This window comes from Petromyzon marinus, chromosome 79 (genome assembly GCF_048934315.1).
Source record: "Petromyzon marinus isolate PM22_M1 ecotype Great Lakes invasive population chromosome 79, UKy_Petmar_22M1.pri1.0, whole genome shotgun sequence".
NCBI lineage: Eukaryota > Metazoa > Chordata > Hyperoartia > Petromyzontiformes > Petromyzontidae > Petromyzon > Petromyzon marinus.
This window is the reverse complement of record NC_133745.1, coordinates 18,539,332-18,560,289: the sequence shown is the minus strand read 5'-3', so window position 1 is coordinate 18,560,289 and position 20,958 is coordinate 18,539,332. Positions and strand designations below refer to the sequence as shown.

Here is a 20,958-nt window from a genome sequence, read left to right as displayed (position 1 = left end):
CAACTTCGTCATTACGTCTCTCGTCATCACATCCTTACGTCATTACGTCTAACACCACTCGTCATCACGTCCACTCATCACGTCTACTCACCTCGCGTCATCACGTCTACCCACTATCGTCATCACGTCCCCTAGTAAACACGTACATCGTCATCACGTCTACCACAACGTCATCACGTCCACCACTCGTTACGTCTAATCCTGCGTCATCACGTCTAAGACCTTACGTCTTCATGTTACGTCATCACGTCCACCCCTCGTCACGTTTAACACCTTACGTCATCACGTCTAAAACCTTCCGTCATCACGTCCATCACTCGTCACGTCTACTCAGCCTACGTCATCACGTCTAATATCATACGTCATCACGTCCACCACTCGTCACGTCTAACACCTTACGTCATCACGTCCACCACTCGTCACGTCCTTATGTTTACCAATCGCTTCGGGTTCGCCACTCGGGGCTGCTGCTGCGGGGAAACCGAGCGGAGGGCGAGACCCGGTGGGTGACTCCTGCTGCTGCTCCTCCTCCTGCTGCTGCTCCTCCTGCTGCTGCTGCTCCTCCTCCTCCTGCTGCTGCTCCTGCTGCTGCTCCTGCTGCTCCTCCTCCTGCTGCCTCCTGCTGCTGCTGCTGCTCCTGCTGCTGCAGTGCAAGCGGCGCGCGGGGGCGATCCACATTCTGCACCTCCTCATCCCCCTCCTCCTGCACCTCCTCATCCCCCTCCTCCTCGCACTTTCCCAGTGTGTACCCACGCCTAATGCCATTGCGGTTTCTTTGCGCTGACAGTCGTGTCGAATCCGAGGTTCTCAGAAGTTTAGGGGCCGTCCATAAATCAGGAGTGCAGCGCCACATTAATCACGCACTACAATGACTATAGTTTGAAACGATTTGAACAATATTCTTGGTTCTTTCGGTAAAGTCACGTAGAAGGGAAACAATAAAATAATAAAAATATAAAGAAATATATTTAAAAATATTAGACAATATATTTTTATTGTTTCCCTTCTACGTTATGACTTTACCGAAAGAACCAAGAATATGAATCCCTGCAGTCACGAAAGCTTTAAATCAAGATTTGAACCATGTTTTATATATTTTTTTTGGGGGGGGGGGCAGAGCTTTGTGACGTCATATTCGAGGGGGGAGGGTCTGACTTTTTGTGACGCCGTGTGACGAAAGGGGGGGAGGGGTCAAAAATCGTCCAAAATCGCGTGACGTAATTTATGGACGGCCCCTTATATCCAGTGACTCCTCTACTTACGAACATTCGACTTACAAACTTTCAGAGATACGAACAAATCTGGCAGTATGTCCAGTTGCCTGTTCGGAACCGAGAGTTATAAGTTCATCCTCTGCGCAATAGGTGGTGGTGGTGGCATCTACTTCTGCAGAACGTCAGAGAACAACTGATATCTACATCTGCAGAACATGAAGAACCAGTGGCATTTACATCTGCAAAACATGAAGAACCAGTGGTATCTACATTTGCAGAACATGAAGAACCAGTGGCATCTACATCTGCAGAACATGAAGAACCAGTGGTATCTACATTTGCAGAACATGAAGAACCAGTGGTATCTACAGTGAGGGAAAAAAGTATTTGATCCCCTGCTGATTTTGTGTAAGTTTGCCCACTGACAAAGAAATGATCAGTCTATAATTTGAATGGTAGGTTTATTTGAACAGTGAGAGACAGAATAACAACAACAAAATCCAGAAAAACGCATGTCAAAAATGTTATAAATTGATTTGCATTTTAATGAGGGAAATAAGTATTTCACCCCCTATCAATCAGAAAGATTTCTGGCTCCCAGGTGTCTTTTATACAGGTAACGAGCTGAGATTAGGAGCACACTCTTAAAGGGAGTGCTCCTAATCTCAGCTTGTTACCTGTATAAGAGACACCTGTCCACAGAAGCAATCAATCAGATTCCAAACTTTCCACCATGGCCAAGACCAAAGAGCTCTCCAAGGATGTCAGGGACAAGATTGTAGACCTACGCAAGGCTGGAATGGGCTACAAGACCATTGCCAAGCAGCTTGGTGAGAAGGTGACAACAGTTGGTGCGATTATTCGCAAATGGAAGAAACACAAAAGAACTGTCAATCTCCCTCGGCCTGGGGCTCCATGCAAGATCTCACCTCGTGGAGTTGCAATCATGAGAACGGTGAGGAATCAGCCCAGAACTACACGGGAGGATCTTGTCAATGATCTCAAGGCAGCTGGGACCATAGTCACCAGGAAAACAATTGGTAACACACTACGCCGTGAAGGACTGAAATCCTGCAGCACCCGCAAGGTCCCCCTGCTCAAGAAAGCACATATACATGCCCGTTTGAAGTTTGCCAATGAACATCTGAATGATTCAGAGGACAACTGGGTGAAAGTGTTGTGGTCAGATGAGACCAAAATGGAGCTCTTTGGCATCAACTCAACTCGCCGTGTTTGGAGGAGGAGGAATACTGCCTATGACCCCAAGAACACCATCCCCACCGTCAAACATGGAGGTGGAAACATTATGCTTTGGGGGTGTTTTTCTTCTAAGGGGGCAGGACAACTTCACCGCATCAAAGGGACGATGGACGGGGCCATGTACCGTCAATTCTTTGATGAAAACCTCCTTCCCTCAGCCAGGGCATTGAAAATGGGTCGTGGATGGGTATTCCAGCATGACAATGACCCAAACCACACGGCCAAGGCAACAAAGGAGTGGTTCAAGAAGAAGCACATTAAGGTCATGGAGTGGCCTAGCCAGTCTCCAGACCTTAATCCCATAGAAAATCTGTGGAGGGAGCTGAAAGTTCGAGTTGCCAAACGTCAGCCTCGAAACCTTAATGACTTGGAGAAGATTTGCAAAGAGGAGTGGGACAAAATCCCTCCTGAGATGTGTGCAAACCTGATGGCCAACTACAAGAAATGTCTGACCTATGTGATTGGCAACAAGGGTTTTTGCCACCAACTACTCAGTCATGTTTTGCAGAGGGGTCAAATACTTATTTCCCTCATTAAAATGCAAATCAATTTATAACATTTTTGACATGCCTTTTTCTGGATTTTTTTGTTGTTATTCTGTCTCTCACTGTTCAAATAAACCTTCCATTAAAATTATAGACTGATAATTTCTTTTTTCGATTTAAAGCTTTCGTGACTGCAATGATTCATCTTCTTTGGTTCTTTCGGTAAAGTCACGTAGAATGAGAATAAAATAATAAATTGATAAAATAAAATAACACAATAATATTCTCACGACGTTTCGGCCACAACACAAGCGGCCTTCATCAGGTGAAGGGAGCGAGACTGTCTGGTAGGACAGCGCTGGAGTGAGAGAGCCACGTTCATGATATCAGCCCACTTCGTTGAGCTGTCATTTCTGATGAACAGGTCGCTTCTGAAAAAGAGCTACACAGTTCAGTGGGGCCTTACGTGGTAAAATAATAGTTTAGTTTTACTGTGGGTTTCGATGAGCATGAGTCTCTATGGGCCTCTGTGGGTTTCTGTAGGTCTCTATAGTTCTATATGAGTATGGGTCTCGATTGTTCTATATGAGTCTCTGAGTGTAGAATCAACATCATGCGTTTAGATTATATGGCTACCATACATTTCCACGATAGTTTGACATGGAAGAAGGTGCGATATAAATCTGTGTAAGCTGAGATACATAACGTGTGAGTAGCTGTTCATAATTAAAATAAGAACAACAAAAAACAACAGCGTTTCGTGATGAATGATGTCTTTAACCATCATCTGACAGTGTATATTTTTTTAACCCGAGTTTTTCTAGCACCAATGATTGCGGCCTACCGAATGAGATTGATAGGTCACTTAGTTTACAGGGGGTTAGACTTCTCTTCATTCTGAATCAGGAGAAAATAATAAAGCTGATTTTCAGAATCATCAGAATTTTTATTATTTAGACTGCAGGATGAATCCGATTAACTGTAAAGCTCTTTTTCACGGATGTCCAGTAGGGGCACACGTGGTCACAGCAAAGTTACAACAGCAGCACAAAAACATGATAGGAGTGCAAAAATATAGAACAAAAATATAAGGAAGTCACTTAATATCTACAGTACACTCTAGATTATCTGTGCTAATAAAGGGGAGGATGGCCGTGGATAATTCTAAATCGCGGATAATCCAAAAATATCAATTTTCCACATATCTCTATGCCAAAAGCCACTAATATAGGTCTAAATAATGTTTACGTTTCTCGGCCATGGCGCAGGTTAGTAAAAATGTAAACTCACAAAATAAATGATTGAATAAATCGCTCAAAATGAAGCACAACTGACGATTTTGATTGTTACTCTTTCGATTGAGAATGAATACTAACGATCGACCGATGGATGATGCGCGTGCTCAGTGATAATTAACACTTTCCTGGCTCCTATCCAGCAGAAGACTTTGCCCAATAAGTGGATGATAGCAGAGCCACACCCAATCAACATCAATCAAACTCCGCCCACTTTTGTAAATATATTGCAATTACCGTACTGTAGAGGCGATCACGTGGATTTCAGATTCAACCGGCGCAACATTTGTTTGGTTTAAGCACCGTGTGACTTGTTATTAAAGATTTTCAAGAATAACAGTGTAGAACTGTTTTTAGATGATTAATTTGGGCTTAAGGGAAATTCCACGAGTTATTAATTTACATCAAAATCTCGATAATAATTTACATCAAAATCTCGATAATCGGATAACCGCACACAGATAATCGAGAGTCTACAGCTTTAATTAATTAATTATACGTCTGATTTGTCAAGATTGGGAAAGGCCGCAAAGACAACAACCACAAACACAGTCCCAGACCACACCAAGATAAGAACTACACACAGCAGTAACAGCAGCAGCAGTGCCTCAATACGATGGGCACGTTAACATTGCACTATCGATACGAGTACTACTAACCACTACGCGGCAGGTGATCAAAGGTTACAGATCACATTCAACATCAGTAGCGTTCTCCGTTTTCACGCGGAGGCTTTTCGCGGCCAATGTTATTTGTGATAAAGGTTTTTTGGTTTTGGGGTCACCTGATTAGCTACAGTCGGCTACGTACAGCGGTGCAAAATGAGTGCAATACACACACATACGTGCGTACATTCTCCAGGTGCATGCCCGTCTGTGATCACGTCTCCTCACATCCGCAGGCTCAGGTTGTCGACCGAGGCTGTCCCTTTTTGGATTGTAGAATTGCCCCTCCCCCCCCCCCCCCCCCCCCGTCAGGCGAGAAGTTGCAGAGAAGATCCCTGAGCACGGGAAATGCCGCGCAGAGCCAACGTGCGATGGGAAGACATCGCTGCCGCTGCCGCCGCCACTACTACCATTGCTACTGCTGCAGCTGCTACTACTACCGGTGAGCGGTGTCTCTGCATTTTGCTTCCTTCTTGCCACAGAACTCTCGCTGTGGGGGGGGGGGGGGGGTGTGCCAGAGTCGGCAGTGTCGATCGGCGTGAATTTGACATTTGACGCGTCGCACAATCATCGTCGTTGTCGTCACAGTTCTGTCTCTCCGTGGCGGAGATGAGATATCAGCAACTCCAAATGTATCGCTGTGGAAGGATGTTGCCGCTGCCACTTCTGCTGCTGCATCTAAGTTGGAGCCAAAGGGGTGACTCAACATAGATAGTTAGAAAAAGGGTTCCGGGTTTATCGAAGACGTCCTGGTGATGCGGGCGGTGATTGAAAGTAAACTGGCCGCTAATTTGGACACACGTGTAGTAGGATGGACACACACACACGTGTGATGTTGTATACATTATGTATACATTAACCCCCCCTCCTCTAGTCTTGGCACCTGATTGTCTCACAAGAGACGACATCAGATTTATCCACTCCTCTATACCTATATTCAAATTAAACGAGATCCAACTAATACTTTAGAACGTAAGACTACTGCAATCATTGCAAATTCATTCATTCTCAAGGCTGAGCAATACCAAATTAAGCCAAGGGCCTCAAAACCATCTAGACTGTATGGGCTACCAAAGATTAATAAAATCGGTATCCCATTACGACCCATAGTAAGTACAATAGGCTCTGCTACATATAAATTAGCAAAATATGTAACTAAACAAATACAGCCCTACATCGGTAGGACATCTTCGTTCATAAGAAATTCAGAACATCTTGTGAATGTAATTAAAGATATTTAACTTAACCCTAATGATATTGTGGTGAGTTTTGATGTAATTTCTCTATTCACTCAGGTTCTAGTTAACGAGTCACTTAAATTACTTGACACACTAGTAAATAAGACAGATTTGCCAAAAGATATTCCAAAACTAGCTGACCATTGTCTAAATAACACGTATTTCTTATGGGGAGGTGATTTATTTAACAAACGGTAGGAGCAGCAATGGGCTCTCCTTTATCTCCGCTAAAGCGAATCCGTACATGGAAAACTTTGAAGCAAGAGCGCTTGCTTCAAGTACATTAAAACCATCTTTTTGGTTTAGATATGTTGATGACATTTTGGTTGTCTGGCCACATGGTAAAGATACACTTAAAGAATTGCGAAATCATCTGAAAGCGCAAAACCCAGCCATCCAGTTCACCATGGAAATGGAGGTGAATTACACATTCCTTTTCCTAGATATTTTGCTATGAAGTGGCGTAAATGTTAAAATAACACACAGCGTTTACCGGAAGAGAATGCCCACTGATGCCTATCTGAATGCATATTCGCATCATCACCCCACACAGAAATCCTCTCTCATAAAGATGCTCATACATCAGGCTAAAACAGTGTCAGATGGTGAAAGTCTAAGGAGAGAGATTAAACATGTTAAAGAATCACTACAACTGAATGGCTACAATAATGCTCAAATTAACAGACCATTGAATGCCAAACCAAGATCGAACAGCAATACTGCTGAAAGCGATCAGATTATTAAAACTAAAAACTAGTATCTTGTACTAAAGATGAATTACCTAAGTTGTCAACAGAGGTGTGTATCGGATTAATTTCTTATGCAGTAAATGCTATATTTGACAGACGGGATGTAACATTCATGTAAAACTCAAAAAAAGAACACCAAGGAAATATTGAATACTCTCAAACACAACTGTTGGCAGTTGCAGAACATGCTTGCTTGACACTCAATTGATTCTAATAACATTGAAGTGTTATGTAAAAGTAATTATGACTGGCCAAGACTAATTAGATAATCCATTGAAATTGTGAGAAATACAAATAATTTTAACCGCTCTGACAGCTATAGGCATAGTGCAGCCTGAAAGCGTATTATTAAGTAATACGTGACTTAAAGCTAGTGTGACTGCAGGAATTCACATTCTTTGGGTCTTTCGATAAAGCTACGTGGCTTTACCGAAAGACCCAAAGAATAAGTAATACGTATTACAATTACAATTCCTTATAGGAAAACACGAAGTAATACTGATTATTAATCTAGTATATAATTACAATAACCCCTCCCCCCCTCCGCTTCTGATCTCTGTACCTTATTGAGTTCAGTGATTGGGTTCAGTTATTAAGTAATACGTATTACAATTACAATTCCTTATAGAGGAATCATACTAATTAACTGATCACTAATCTATTATATAATTACAATACCCCCCTCTCCTCTGCCTGTGAACTCTGCACCTGATTGAGTTCAGTGATTGGGTTCAGTTATTAAGTAATACATATTACAATTACAATTCCTTATTGAGGAATCATACTAATGAACTGATTACGAATCTATTATATAATTACAATACCCTCCTCTGATCTCTGCACCTGATTGGGTTCTGTGATGATGTCGCCCTGCTCTATATAAGACTGGAAGCAGGTGGATGGCTTCACTATTCTGGCAAATCGCCCGATGATGCTGGATGGAATTACCAGCGAAAAGGTCATACTCGGATTGTAAATGTTGTGGATTCACTCTTCAACACACCGGTGGGCTGAAGTAGTAACTATTTGGCGTTTTGTTTACGTGACAAATCCCTTACTGATTGGCCGTGTCGGGTGGTGGAGAGTTTCGACACATTTATACTTACATGATCTAACCCAAAAACCTTTATTATGAATAATATTGGTCGCGAAAGCCTACGTGTTAAACTCCTCTATTTAAGACCGAAACAGGAGGAGGATTTCTCCACAACTCTGTGGCTGTCATCTGATGATGCTTGTTGCTGTTGTTGTAATTACTGCCGAAACGTCACTGCTACTCGAATTGTAAATGTTGTAGTGGGTTTACTCTTTAACACACAACTATCGGTTAATGTGCTGTACAAGTAACTCATTGGCACGTTTTGTTTATGTGACAAACCCCTTACTGATTGGCTGTGTCTCAGGGTGGTGGCGGGTTAATGACACATTTATATTCACACGTTCTGACCCAAGCACCTTTATTATGGAAAATATTAGTCACGAAAGCCCTACTGCTAATACTCCTGTGTGTTAAACTGTAGTGGTGGTGTTCTTGTTTGGAAAACAATGGAAGGAACTGGGAGAGAGAGGAAGACTCTAACAGAGTACAAAGACTCCTCTACTTATGAACATTCGACTTCGGAATTTTCAGAGATACGAACAAACCCTGTTCTTATGTTCAGTTGCCTGTTCGGAGAGTCGTAAATTAAACCGCCGCGCAATAGATGGCGGTGGTGGCATCTACATCTGCAGAGCGTGAAGGTTCCAGAGGTCTGTTCGTAACTCGATTTGTTCGTAAGTCCAACTTTACGCTGTCGATTCCAAACATGTTTTACGGTGTGTACACTAAACACGGGGAATGCCTTTGAAAGTTGGATAATCTCTTGTAGATGTAGATGCCACTGGAACGTCATGTTCTGTAGATGTATATGACACCACTGCCATCTATTGCCTGGCAATTGAACTTGCGACTCTAAGTCCGAACAGACAACTGGACGTACAGACAGGTTTGTTTGTATCTCTGAAAGTTCGTAAGTCGAATGGTCGTAAGTAGAGGAGTCCCTGCATTGTATTGTTTTAACGTTCAGACCCTGTGCCCTCCTTACTGGACATCTGTGAAAAAAGAGCTGTGCAGATCATCAGATTAATTTCTCCAGTAATAATAAACGAATGCTGCATTTTTGTATAATAATAAAAATAAAATAATAAGATTTGACATTCACGTGTCTTGATTTTTTTTCCCCCGTACAGGAGGAGTGGTCCCTTATCCGACCGTGAAGGTTATTGAGTGGTTGCTTGGAGCGTAACCCCTCACAGGCAGACGTGGCTCCAGGTGAAAGAGGAGAGAGAGGAGGAGGAATTCCGGGGTGAGTGACTTTGCTGTGCAACGTTCTGACCCCCGTGCCCAGACAATTTGTAACAAGGAGCTTTATAACTTATCGGATTCTGCACACTATACACAGTACAAGATAATACATTAGACACACTATCCACACAAATACACAATGCAGCACAATACACACTATACACACAATACACTATACATACTATAACATAATATACACTATAGATCTTGCCCGGATAAATGGTACCGGGCCACACCCCTGGAGCCAGTCCTGGGGGTAGTGTTCACCGGCAAGTGCCTGGTGGCCGGGTGACCCACGTAACCCGGTCGGGCCCAGCCCGAAATGGCTATGTGTTGCTGTCCTGTCGGTGGCACCATCCGCAAGACGAAGGGTGAGGGGCGGGTGCGATGCCAGTATGGCAGGGAGAGGGATGGTCTCATACGGAAAGGACTTTGGCGATGGACACTCGCTATTGGCACGTGGAATGTCACATCACTGGGGGGGAAGGAGCCAGAACTAGTGGAGGAGGTGGAAAGGCACCGACTAGATTTAGTCGGTCTCACCTCCACACAGCATTGGCACTGGAACTAAACTTATCGATCGGCGATGGTCTCCTATTCCAGAGTAACCCCTGGTGAGAGGCCCGGGGCGGGTGACGAAATACTCACAAGCCCCTGAGTGGGTGCTGTAGTTCGTCCTGGTGAATGAGAGGGTCACCTCAATGAGACTTCAGGTCTCAGAAATTAAAACTCTGACTGTTGTCTGTGCTTTTGCACCAAACAAGAGTTCAGAGTATTCAGCCTTCTTAAAGACGGTGGGAGCAGTGCTCGACAGAGTGCCGCCTACCAACTCCACAGTTACTGGGCAACTTCAATGGTCATGTGGAAAACGATGGAGATATCTGGAGAGGCGTGATCGGGAGGAATGACCCCCCCCGCCCTGATCTGAAACAGAATGGTGAGATGTTATTTGAATTCTGCGTTAGTCACGGAATATCAGTAACAAATACCATGTTGGAATACAAGGATGCTCAAAAGTGTACTTTGTACCAGAAGACCTTGGGCCGAAAGTCAATGACTGACTTCATAGTTGTATCATCGGAACTAGGCTGTGTGTTCTGGACACTTAGGTGAAGAGAGGGAAAGAGCTGACAACTGAACACCACTTGGTGGTAAGTTGGATCCGACGCTTGGGGCACCGACCAGATAGACACGGACGGCCCAAACTAATAGTGCGGGTTTTCTGGGAACATCTGGCGGAAGACCCAGCGGAGAAAGATTTCAACTTCCACCTCCGGGAAAACTTCTCCTGCACTACTGGGGAAGTCGTGGACATTGAGTCCGAGTGGACGATGTTCAGAACCTCGATTGTTACAGCTGCGAGAAGCTGTGGCCTGAAGGCAGTTGGTGCCTCTCATGGTGGCAACCCTAGGCCCTGCTGGTGTACACCAGTAGTGAGGGAAGCAGTCAAGTTGAAGAAGGAGGCTATCTGAGCTATGCTCGGGAAAAAGGTCTCCTGACTCGATTGAGCGGTACTGGCCTGCCAAGAGGGCAGCATCTGCAGTGTTGCGGGCGCTGTACCATTACATGGTAGTGAACCGGGAGCTGCGTTCTCCAACAAAGCTCGCGGTTTACAGGGTTGATCTGCATTCCCACCCTCACCTAAAGTCATGAGCTTTGGGTACTCACCGAAAGGATGAGATCGCAGGTATAAGGGGCCGAAATGAGGTTCCTCCGCAGGGTTGCTGGGCTCACTCTCTGTAGTCCACGAGAGCCTCAGAGTTGAGTTGCTGCTCCTCCGGATCAAGAGGATCCAGTTGAGGTGGTTCGGGAACCTTGTAAGGATGCCCCACGGTAGACTCCCCCCGGCATCTCTACCTGCGGCAGCACGTCCCACTGGGCGGAGACCCCGGGGTCAGCCCAGGCAATGCTGGTGGGACTATGTCACTCAGCTGGCCTTGGAACGTCTGGGAATTCCCCAGGAAGAGCTAGAGTCTGTCACCAGGAAAAGGGAGGTCTGGACCGCCCTCCTCAATATGCTGCTGATGCGACCCTCACCAGGACAAGTGGACTGATAAATGAACGAATGAATGAACACACTATACACAATACACACAATACACAAAACAGGATAGAAGTGCAAGAGAGAAAATGGAAAGCAAGTCACTAAATATAAATAATGAATTCATTATAAAAGTCGGATTTATAAAGATTAAAACTATTGGAGAGTTTATTTTACAAGGTGTGAGGCTCCACTAAGCTACGTAGACTTTTTTCATAATCCACCTGGCCATCACAATGATATCATCATCATCTCGCCTGGTATACAGGATTGGGTTCGATCGGGACCCAGACGTCTACTGTATATTTGGAGTTTGCGTATCTCTCTCTCTCCCCGTGGTGGTGACGTGGGATTTTCTCCGGGTCCTCCGTTTTTTTCCCTCCAACATTTATTATGAACATCACCACACCTTTATAGTATTTGGCTGCAGCTATAAATTGCCACGTCATGGTGATAAGCCCACTTGGTTCAGCTATCATTTGTGATAGCCAGGTCGCTCAGTGGGGCCTTACATTCGTGAGAATGTGGTTCCCTGTGTCTCTCAGCTCAGGATGTCCGAGGCTCCTTTGCCTGAAGAAGGGTCTCTGCTCATCAAGCGAGAAGCCGCGGGACATCTGGGCTGTGAGATGTCACGCGGAGTGGACGTCCGATGGGATGACGACGCCACTGCCGCTGCTGCTGGTGAGTATCTCTCCGAGTTTTCTTTGCGCTGCAAACCCTCGGTGAGTGGCAGCATTGGGGAGTGAGGCTGACACATCACATGCTCAGCACTGCACCATTGCTACCCATAAACTCAGCACTGCCACCCATAGACTAAGCACTGCCACCCATGAACTCAGCACTACCACGCATAGACTCAACACTGCACCATAGACTCAGCACTGCCCATACAATCAGCACTGCCAATACAATCAGCACTGACACCTATAGACTGAGCACTGCTACCCATAGATTCAGCACTGCCACCCATACATTCAACACTGCCACCCATAGACTCAACACTGCACCATAGACTCAGCACTGACACCCATAGACTGAGCACTGCTACCCATAGTCTCAGCACTGCCACCCAAAGACTCAGCACTGCCACTCATAGACTCAAGACTGTCACCCATAAATTCACCACTGCCACCCATAGACTAAAAACTGCACCATAGACTCAGCACTGCCACCCATAGACTCAACACTGCCACCCATAGACTCAGCAATGCCCATAGAATCAACACTGCCACCCATAGACTCAGCACTGCCACCCATAGACTCAGCACTGGTACCGATAGACTATCATTTGTGATGGCCAGGGTCGCTCATGAAAAAAAGGGCTACACAGCTCAATGGGGCCTTACACCCGGCAAAATACAAAAAATAACATTGCCCTATCCACAAATAGTAAGGAGACGTTACGGTGATTATGATGATACACTACTCTGCTTGCTCCTGATTCTAGTTGTTGTCTGGGCTTGGTCACCTGAATGTGAAATTCTGTAATTGCTCTGCATCTACATCAGCAACCGTACGGAAGACAAAGAGACTCATAGATACCCATAGAGATCCAGACCCATAGAGACGCACAGCTACTCATAGAGATCCAGAGACTCATAGAAACCCATGACTCAGCGACTCATAGAGACACACAGAGACTCGGAGACCCATATTGACTCACAGAGATCCGTGAAGACTCAAACACAGAGACTCGCATAGACCCAGGCTTAGAGACCGATAGAGATCTATAGACTCATGGAAGCACATAGAAACACATCGATCCATAGACTAATAGACATCACAGCGATGATGATACATTGCTCCGCTGCTCCTAATGCGGTTATCTGCTGGCTTGACCACCTGAAGTTGTAGTCATTGCTGCTCTGCATCTACATGAGCTAGCCATCAAATAAAATAATACAGTTTCTGTATTGTACAATGTCTCTGCGTTTGCTCCTATTGACGCTGCAATCCGAGCAGCAGCACCAACAGCAGCAGCAGCAGCGACAGCAACAACAGCACCGTTGGCTTAAGTCTCCCTCTCACTGTCTGCTGCTGTCTTTCACTTGGTACAGACGACGATGAGGAGGAGCAGGAGGAGGAGGTGGTGGATCCTTCTCTGCCTGCGGGGGCGTTCATTAAGCAAGAATACGAAGAGGAGGAGGCTTGGAGGAAGATGTTGCCCAAGGTGAAAGTGGAGAGGGAAGATGATGATGAAGATGGCAGTGATGGTGGTGGTGGTGATGGCAGTAAGTGTCATCTATTGACAACCCTTTGGAAACAGTCGCCTATCAGCACCCCTAGTTTGTTGTCACTACATGATTATACACTACACTATACACGACTGTACACTACACACTACACCACTATACTACATTGAGAACTAATTTCTGTAGAACTGCTTCTAGTCGTGTTTAGTTTGTAGTCCTTCCTCCCCACACCTCCGATTAGCGCAGTTGGTGATGTACGGTGCTTAAGAAGAAGTTCAACCGACACACGTACATGCCATACGTCACAGTACAACCATCGACGTAATTTCCGTCGGGGTGGAAAACAAAGCCCTCAGGCCTCGACGCTTTTTGATTACATTTTTTAGTTAAACGCTCGCGTTGGTTTCAGTGCGGCCCTCACGTAAGCGACCTTTCACCCCCAGTGCAGGCAGTGAGCGACATTAGGATAAAGGTCGAAGAAGAGGACGACGATGAAGACGACAACGACAAAGACGACAATGACGAAGCAAAACATTCGCACTTTCGAGCGGGACACCGACCGTCCCGTGGAAGTCAACCGTCGCACGTTGCGAAGGCCGAGCGGCGGGACCTCGGCGGTTCGGGCGGCGACTGCCAGGCCCCGGCGGTCAGCCACGGCGGTTCCCGGGAGAAGACCGGAGGGTCGAGGCCATCGCGGATAGACCGAGGAGGGGCTGCCGCCGGCGCCGGCTCGTCAGACGTGGCCGAGATTGAGGTGGAAGTGGAGGACGACGACCACGGTAGGGAGGGTTGGCGACGGAGCTGACACACCCCGCGCGGGGTCGTTACGGGCGAGTTGGGACCCGCCAGCCTCAACGCACTTTTAAAATAATCATGTATACACTACACTACTATACACTACACTAAACACTATACACTACACTATACACCACACTACTAACCTATACACTACTACACACTACCATACGATATACTACACTGCTATACAGTACACTATACACTACACTACTATACAGTACACTATACACTACACTACTATACAATACACTATACAAATAAAAGTTTATTTTCATATGAACAGTATCCGGGGAATTGTGACAGAGTACAATGACATGCTTACTCGCAAGCTCTCCTCTCAAACAGTGTGGCAGCTATAAACAAAATTCAACCCAGGCAATAAGTAGACAGCATCAATAAAAAATACTACATCAATAAAAATAAGTCTGAGAAGCACAAAAAAGAACACTGTATAACAAAAGCCATGGTGAGAAATATAACATGGTCAGATAGACGTATTTACGGTAGGTACCATTTACACTTTTCGGGGGAAGAGGGATAGATTTGGATAAGTGGAGAAAATAGATTGCTTTGATTAAGCAGTGGAATTTATCGTAATAGACAGTAGCAGCAGTCGTGGTGGTTGTGTAGGCATGTATGTGTGTTGTGTGGTAAGGTGAAAAGAGTCTTGCTATCGAGGGCAGTGGTGGCTGCCCGTAGCAGCAAGCCATGAAGCAGCCAGTCAGCAAGATGCTCCCGATGGTGCATCTGTAGAAGTCAGCGAGTATCGGAAGGGCCGAACTTCTTCGGCCTCCTGAGGGGGGAAGAGGAGGCTCTGGTGCGTGCGCCTTCTTGACAACCTGTGCCGGTGTTGTGGGTCCATGTCAGGTCTTCAATAGGGACACCGAAGAACTTGAAGCTGCTGCTGATCCACTCTTGTAGTCAACAATAAGCTCCTTTGTTTTACTGATGTTGACGGGAGAGAGGGTTGTTAGCTTGGCGCCACACTGCCAAGTCTCTTCTTACCTCCTCCCCGTAGGCTGTCCCATCGTTGTTATCGATCAGGGCCTACCATGGCTGGTGCCATCAGCAAACTCTGATGGAGTTGGTGTCATGCCGGGGCACACAGTCATGGGTGAACAGGGAGTACAGCAGGGGGTGGGGACTGAGCTCACAGCCTTGGGGGGGGGAGCTTCGGTGTTGAGAGTCAGTGTGGACGAGGTGTTGCTGCTATCCTTACAAGCTGGGTGGTCTGGCCGTCACAAAGCCGAGGATCCAGTTGCAGAGGGCAGTGTTCAGACCCAGGCACCCTGAGCTTGGTGACAAGCTTGGAGGGAACAACGGTGTTTAAATGCTGAGCTGTAAGTAAGTTCATCACATCCTCACATGTGAGTTGTTCCTCTTGTCCAGGTGCAGTAGAGTAGAGTGCAGTGCAATGGAGACGACATCGTCCGTGGATCTGTTGGAGCGGTATGCAAATTGGAGTGGGTCTAGAGTGTCTAGTATGTTGGAGTTGATGTAGTCCATGATCAACCTCCTGAAAGCACTTCACGATGACAGACATGAGTGCTACTGGGCGGTAATTATTTAGACAAGTCACCTTTGTTATACTTGCGGCACTGGAACAATGGTGGTCATCTTAGCCACGTGGGGAATAACAGACCGGGGGAACAGGCGGTTGAAAATGTCCATGAAGACGCCCTCCAGTTGGTCCGCGCATGCTCCCAGGATGCCGGCCGGGCTTCTCCATCTAGGCCGGCAGGCTTTGCGAGCGTTCGCTTGTTTAACAGTTCCACTTACATCGGCCACAGAGAGCAAGCGAGAGCACATGGCCAGCCGGAGGAGCGGGAGCCTTGTGTGGACGGCTCTGTGTTGGTGGCCTCAAAGCGAGTGTGTGTGTTGCTCCGAACACCGAACAGTTCAGGAAACTCTGGAGCGCTCATTTTTTCCTTTTAGTTTTTCCTTGAATATGCCCTCTCATTTTGACATTTTATATCTCTTGGTTTTATAGGTAGGACTACCTTCGTTTGATATATACTGTAAAGTATTGTGATGCCTTCTTGAGTGGGGGTGAGATTTTATTTTTAAAAATATATTGAATGAATGAACACAAATTATTCACCTTGTCCGGGAGAGAGCCATCGGTAGAGGGGTAGCAAAACCTGGCTTGCCCTTGTAGTCTTGCCACATGTGTCGGAGCTATTGTACCATGTTTCCAGCTTGATTCTGTATTTTCTTGCGTCTCTAATGTCTTCACGAAGGTCATACCTGGTCTTCCTTTACGCATCCATATCCCCGCAGCTGAATGCGGTCGTCCGATCCTTTAGCATGGCATGAATATCTACGTTAATTCAAGGTTTCCGATTTGGGGAATGTACGGAATGTCTTTGCGGGGACAACGTTCCTTTTACGCACTTCCTGATGGAACCCGCGACTGATGTTGTGAAGTCGTCGATGTCCGTGGAACAGTCCTGAAATGTATTCCGGTCTGTGGATTAAAAAACAGTCTTGTAGCATAGTATCCGTGTCCTTCTGACCAACACTGTACCATTCTCTCCACCGGTTCTTCTTGCTTTAGCCTCGGCATGTAGACGGGAAGTAGAAGCACAGACACGTGGTCTGATTGGCCAAAGTTAGGTCATGGGAGGGACTTGTACCCCTTCTTTGATGGTGGAATAGCAGTGACCCAGAGTGTTGGCGCCTCTGGTGGGGCAGGAGACGTGTTGGTGGTACTGAGGTAGAATTTTCTTCAGGCTGGCCCGATTGAAATTCTCCAGCCGTAATAAAGACGGCCTCTGTTTATTATCCCGTACAGTTCGTTGAGTGCAGTTGAGTGCTGTTGTCGTGCTGGCCTGAGGCAGAATGTAAACAGCGGTGACGATAACAGATGATAACTCTCTCATTGGATCATCATAGTATTATACACTACACTATACACCACACTGCTGTACACTACACTATACACTACACCACAATTCCTAAATTGAAAACTCATTTCTTTAGTACTGCTTGTTGTGTTTAGTTTGTTTCTCCCCACACACCTCCGATTAGCACGGTTAGCTATGTACGGCCCCACTGAGCTGTAGCACTTTTTTTCAGAAGCGAGCTGGCCATAACAAGTAATGATAGCAGCGCAGACAAGTGGCTGATTTCATCATCATCATCATGCAGAAATTTATAGTGGCAGCCAAATACTCTAAACTTGTACTGATGTTGATTATAAATGTGAAGGGAAAAACCGGAGTACCCGGAGCAAAATCCACGTGACCACAGGGAGACAGACGCAAACTCCAAAAATACAGCAGAACTCAGGGTCGGGATTGAACCCCCACGCCCTCCTGTATACTTGGCAAGGGAGTTAACATCTCGCCACCCTGGCGCCCTAAGGTTAAGAAATTTTATATGTGCTGCCCGCTAATACAATGGTAATGACTCCAACACGTTGGTTGTAGAAAAGGTGTGAGAAGATTTTATCTTCTGCAGCGTGCGTTCATGTCAACTTCCACCGTCAAAAGCGCCCCGAGCCTTCCCCGATCCTCTTCTCCTCTCCCTTTCCCGCTCTTTCACTCCCGTTTCTCTCCATCCAATCACTTCTCTCCTCCCGTCCCTCGTCACAAACTCTTCTCATTGCCCATTTGCTGCGCGAACCTTCTGACCTCTCACCTGCCGCGTCGGGAGGTACATCTGACGTCATTCGTCTCCCTCCACCAATGGCGAGTGAGCTTATTCTTAGGTGTGCCGTTTCAGCCAATAGGGAGCCATTGTTGCTCGTCGGCTCCACAGTCCACATAATGCTCACGCATGTGTCTGATTGCCTCTCCGTTTGTGCAGGTAAATACTCTATACTATTTAATCACTTTGTGTGTGTGTGTGTGAAACTGGTAAGGGCTGTCTTAATTTAAATAGTCCAGTATCATGAACATCTCAAAATGCATTTATGGCTGTCGCCTGATGGGGCTGGTTGTTGTAAATACCAACGAAACGTAATGTCTACTCTAATTGTACATGTGTGTTGTGTGTTTACTCTCCAACACACAACAACTGTTTACTGTTGAACTAGTAAACTATTTGGCCACTTTTTTGTTTATGTGACAACCCCTCAACTAAATTGGCCATGTCGTGTGGTGGTGGCGGGTTTAACGACACATTTATGCTTACACGATCTAACCCAAAAACATCTCGTGGATAACATTGGTCGCGAATGCTCAACCACTCACGACTACGTATGCATGAAACTGCAACAAGAGTTTTTCAAACGTTGCCATCTTTGTGTTCTCCCCCCTATTGCAGAAGCAATGGCAGAGTGTGGACTTGCAAGACGCCGGAATGAAAATTCCCGGAAGGGGTTTTTCAACTACTACGACCACCAGACCAGGATGCGGCTCCACTCTGCACAGACCACAAGCACCAGCACCACCAGCAGCAGCAGCAGCAGCAGCGAGAGCCAGCGGCAGTGGGAACTTTTCACGTGCAATCCGGAGCGCGAAGGTGACACGGAGACGCGCCGGGCATTGGACGGGTCGCGTCGGAGCCCAGCAGGCGCGGGAGGGATGCCCGCACAAGCACTGTCGCCCACGCAAGCGACGTCGCCCGCGCGCGTCTGCCCCGAGTGCGGGAAGGAGTTCGCCACCGCCAAGGGCTTGGGGCGCCACCGGAAGATCCACGCGAGGGAGAAGCCGCACCGGTGCGCCGTGTGTGCTCGGGGCTTCGTGCGCCCATCGGCCCTCAAGAGCCACGCTTGGGTGCACGCGGAGGAGCGGCCCCACCGTTGCACCGAGTGCGGGAAGGGCTTCGCGCGGGCCGCGTCCCTGAAGCAGCACGCCCAGACGCACACGGGCGAGAGGCCGTACCGGTGCACCGTGTGCGGCCGAGGTTTCAGAGTCTCCAAGGTCCTCAAGGATCACATGATGACGCACACCGGCGAGAGGCCGCACGAGTGCTCGGCGTGCGGGAAGAGCTTCATCCAGTTGTCGGCCCTTCGGAACCACGCGAGGATGCACACCGGCGAGAGACCATATGCGTGCTCCGTGTGCGACAAGGCCTTCACGCTCCTGAGAGTGCTCAGGGACCACGCGAAGACCCACACGGGCGAGAGGCCGCACGTGTGCCCTGTCTGTGGCAAGGGCTTCATCTTCTCCAAGGACTTCAGGAACCACGCGATGACCCACACGGGCGAGAGGCCGCACGCGTGCCACATCTGCGGCAAGGCCTTCGCGGACCCGTCGGGCCTCGCGCTCCACACGAGGATCCACACGGGCGAGAGGCCGCACGCGTGCCACGTCTGCGGCAAGGCCTTCAGACGCTCGTCGGCCCTGGGGAGGCACGCGAGGACGCACACGGGAGAGAGGCCCCACGTGTGCCCCGTGTGCGACAGGGCCTTTGCCCTGCCCAAGTTCCTCAAGGACCACGTGATGACGCACACGGGCGAGCGCCCCTACGCGTGCTCCTTCTGCGGCAAGGGCTTCATCAAGCAGGTGAACCTGGTGTGCCACGTGAGGTCTCACACCGGCGAGAGGCCGCACGCGTGCGCCGTGTGCGGCAAGGGCTTCGCGTACGCGTCGGTGCTCAAGAGCCACGCTGTGACCCACACGGGCGAGAGGCCGCACGCGTGCGCCGTGTGTGGCAAGGGGTTCGCCTACCGATCCGTCCTGAAGCGTCATGCAGAGACCCACGCGAAGGAGGCGGCAAAATGAAGACCCCCGACAGGCATCGTGAAGGAAGCGTTTTGTTGCGCTCGCTCGCTTTCGAACTAGACTCTGCGAAGATCGCGCGGTGCAAACGAAATACGTTTTGATGACAAAATAATAATAATAATACCTATTCTAGGTTCTTTCGGTAAAGTCACGTAGAAGGGAAACAATAAGATAAAAATATAAAACAATAAAATTCTCACGACGTTTCGACTGCAACACAAGCAATCATCATCAGGTGTGAAAACCACGACAAGAAAATTTGAAAATAATAATACCTTCTTTTATTCTCATTCTACGTGACTTTACCGAAAGAACCAAAGAAGATGAATCATTGCAGTCACGAAAGCTTTAAATCGAAAAATAATAATACCCTTTCTGGTAATAATACAGAAGGTGTGTCAAGATGTTAAAACACCAAATAGACACCTAACCACGCATACTTGTGGCAAAAAATTCCAACAAACGTCCTAATAATATATGCACATTGTCTTTGAAACTGCTTGTACAGACCATAGATTCAGAGGAAGTATGTGTGCATGCGTATAGATTTAGCACGGTTGGCTGCGTACGGCGCGAAAGAAGTTCAACATAAGTACATAGATAGATAAAAATAGCATGAAATTAACATAACGAGAACAGGAAAATCATCGTACTAAGGAACAACTCATGCTTAATAACGATGGAAAAATGCAATATCGAGTATCAACCTACGTAAATCTGTTTTTGTCTTTGTCTCAACCTATTAAAGCAAATACATCGATGTTCTGGGGGATAGTGATTCAACTTAAAACACACAATAGATAACACCGGTCCTGTACCAATGCCATATTTTCTGTCTGTTTGCAACAGCAGAGGTGTAAAGTATTCCAACAAAACCTACATCTTCTTTGGTTCTTTCAGTAAAGTCACATAGATAGAAAATAAAATGTAAATAACAATTATATATAAAAAATAAAAAAAACTCACGACGTTTCGATTGCAACACAAGCGGTCGTCATCAGGCAG

At 46.9% G+C, this 20,958-nt stretch overlaps 1 protein-coding gene across 6 annotated transcripts in view; it reads left to right on the top strand.

The window, feature by feature from the left end:
* LOC116957625 (uncharacterized) overlaps positions 1-20,713 on the top strand; it is a 45,466-nt gene extending 24,753 nt beyond the window's left edge. For 4 of the 6 annotated variants that reach the window (XM_076057136.1, XM_076057139.1, XM_076057137.1 and 1 more), the window contains 4 exons: positions 11,837-11,972; positions 13,349-13,522; positions 13,927-14,262; positions 18,551-20,713. In XM_076057136.1, the coding sequence (XP_075913251.1) occupies positions 11,837-11,972; positions 13,349-13,522; positions 13,927-14,262; positions 18,551-19,953 (2,049 nt within the window). In that variant the 3' untranslated portion in view covers positions 19,954-20,713. Of the gene's footprint in view, positions 1-363; positions 503-5,231; positions 5,362-9,135; positions 9,252-11,836; positions 11,973-13,348; positions 13,523-13,926; positions 14,263-18,550 lie in introns of those variants that run through there. The other 2 variants (XM_032979880.2, XM_076057138.1) reach the window with 2 other exon arrangements.
* Positions 20,714-20,958: the final 245 nt, after the last annotated feature.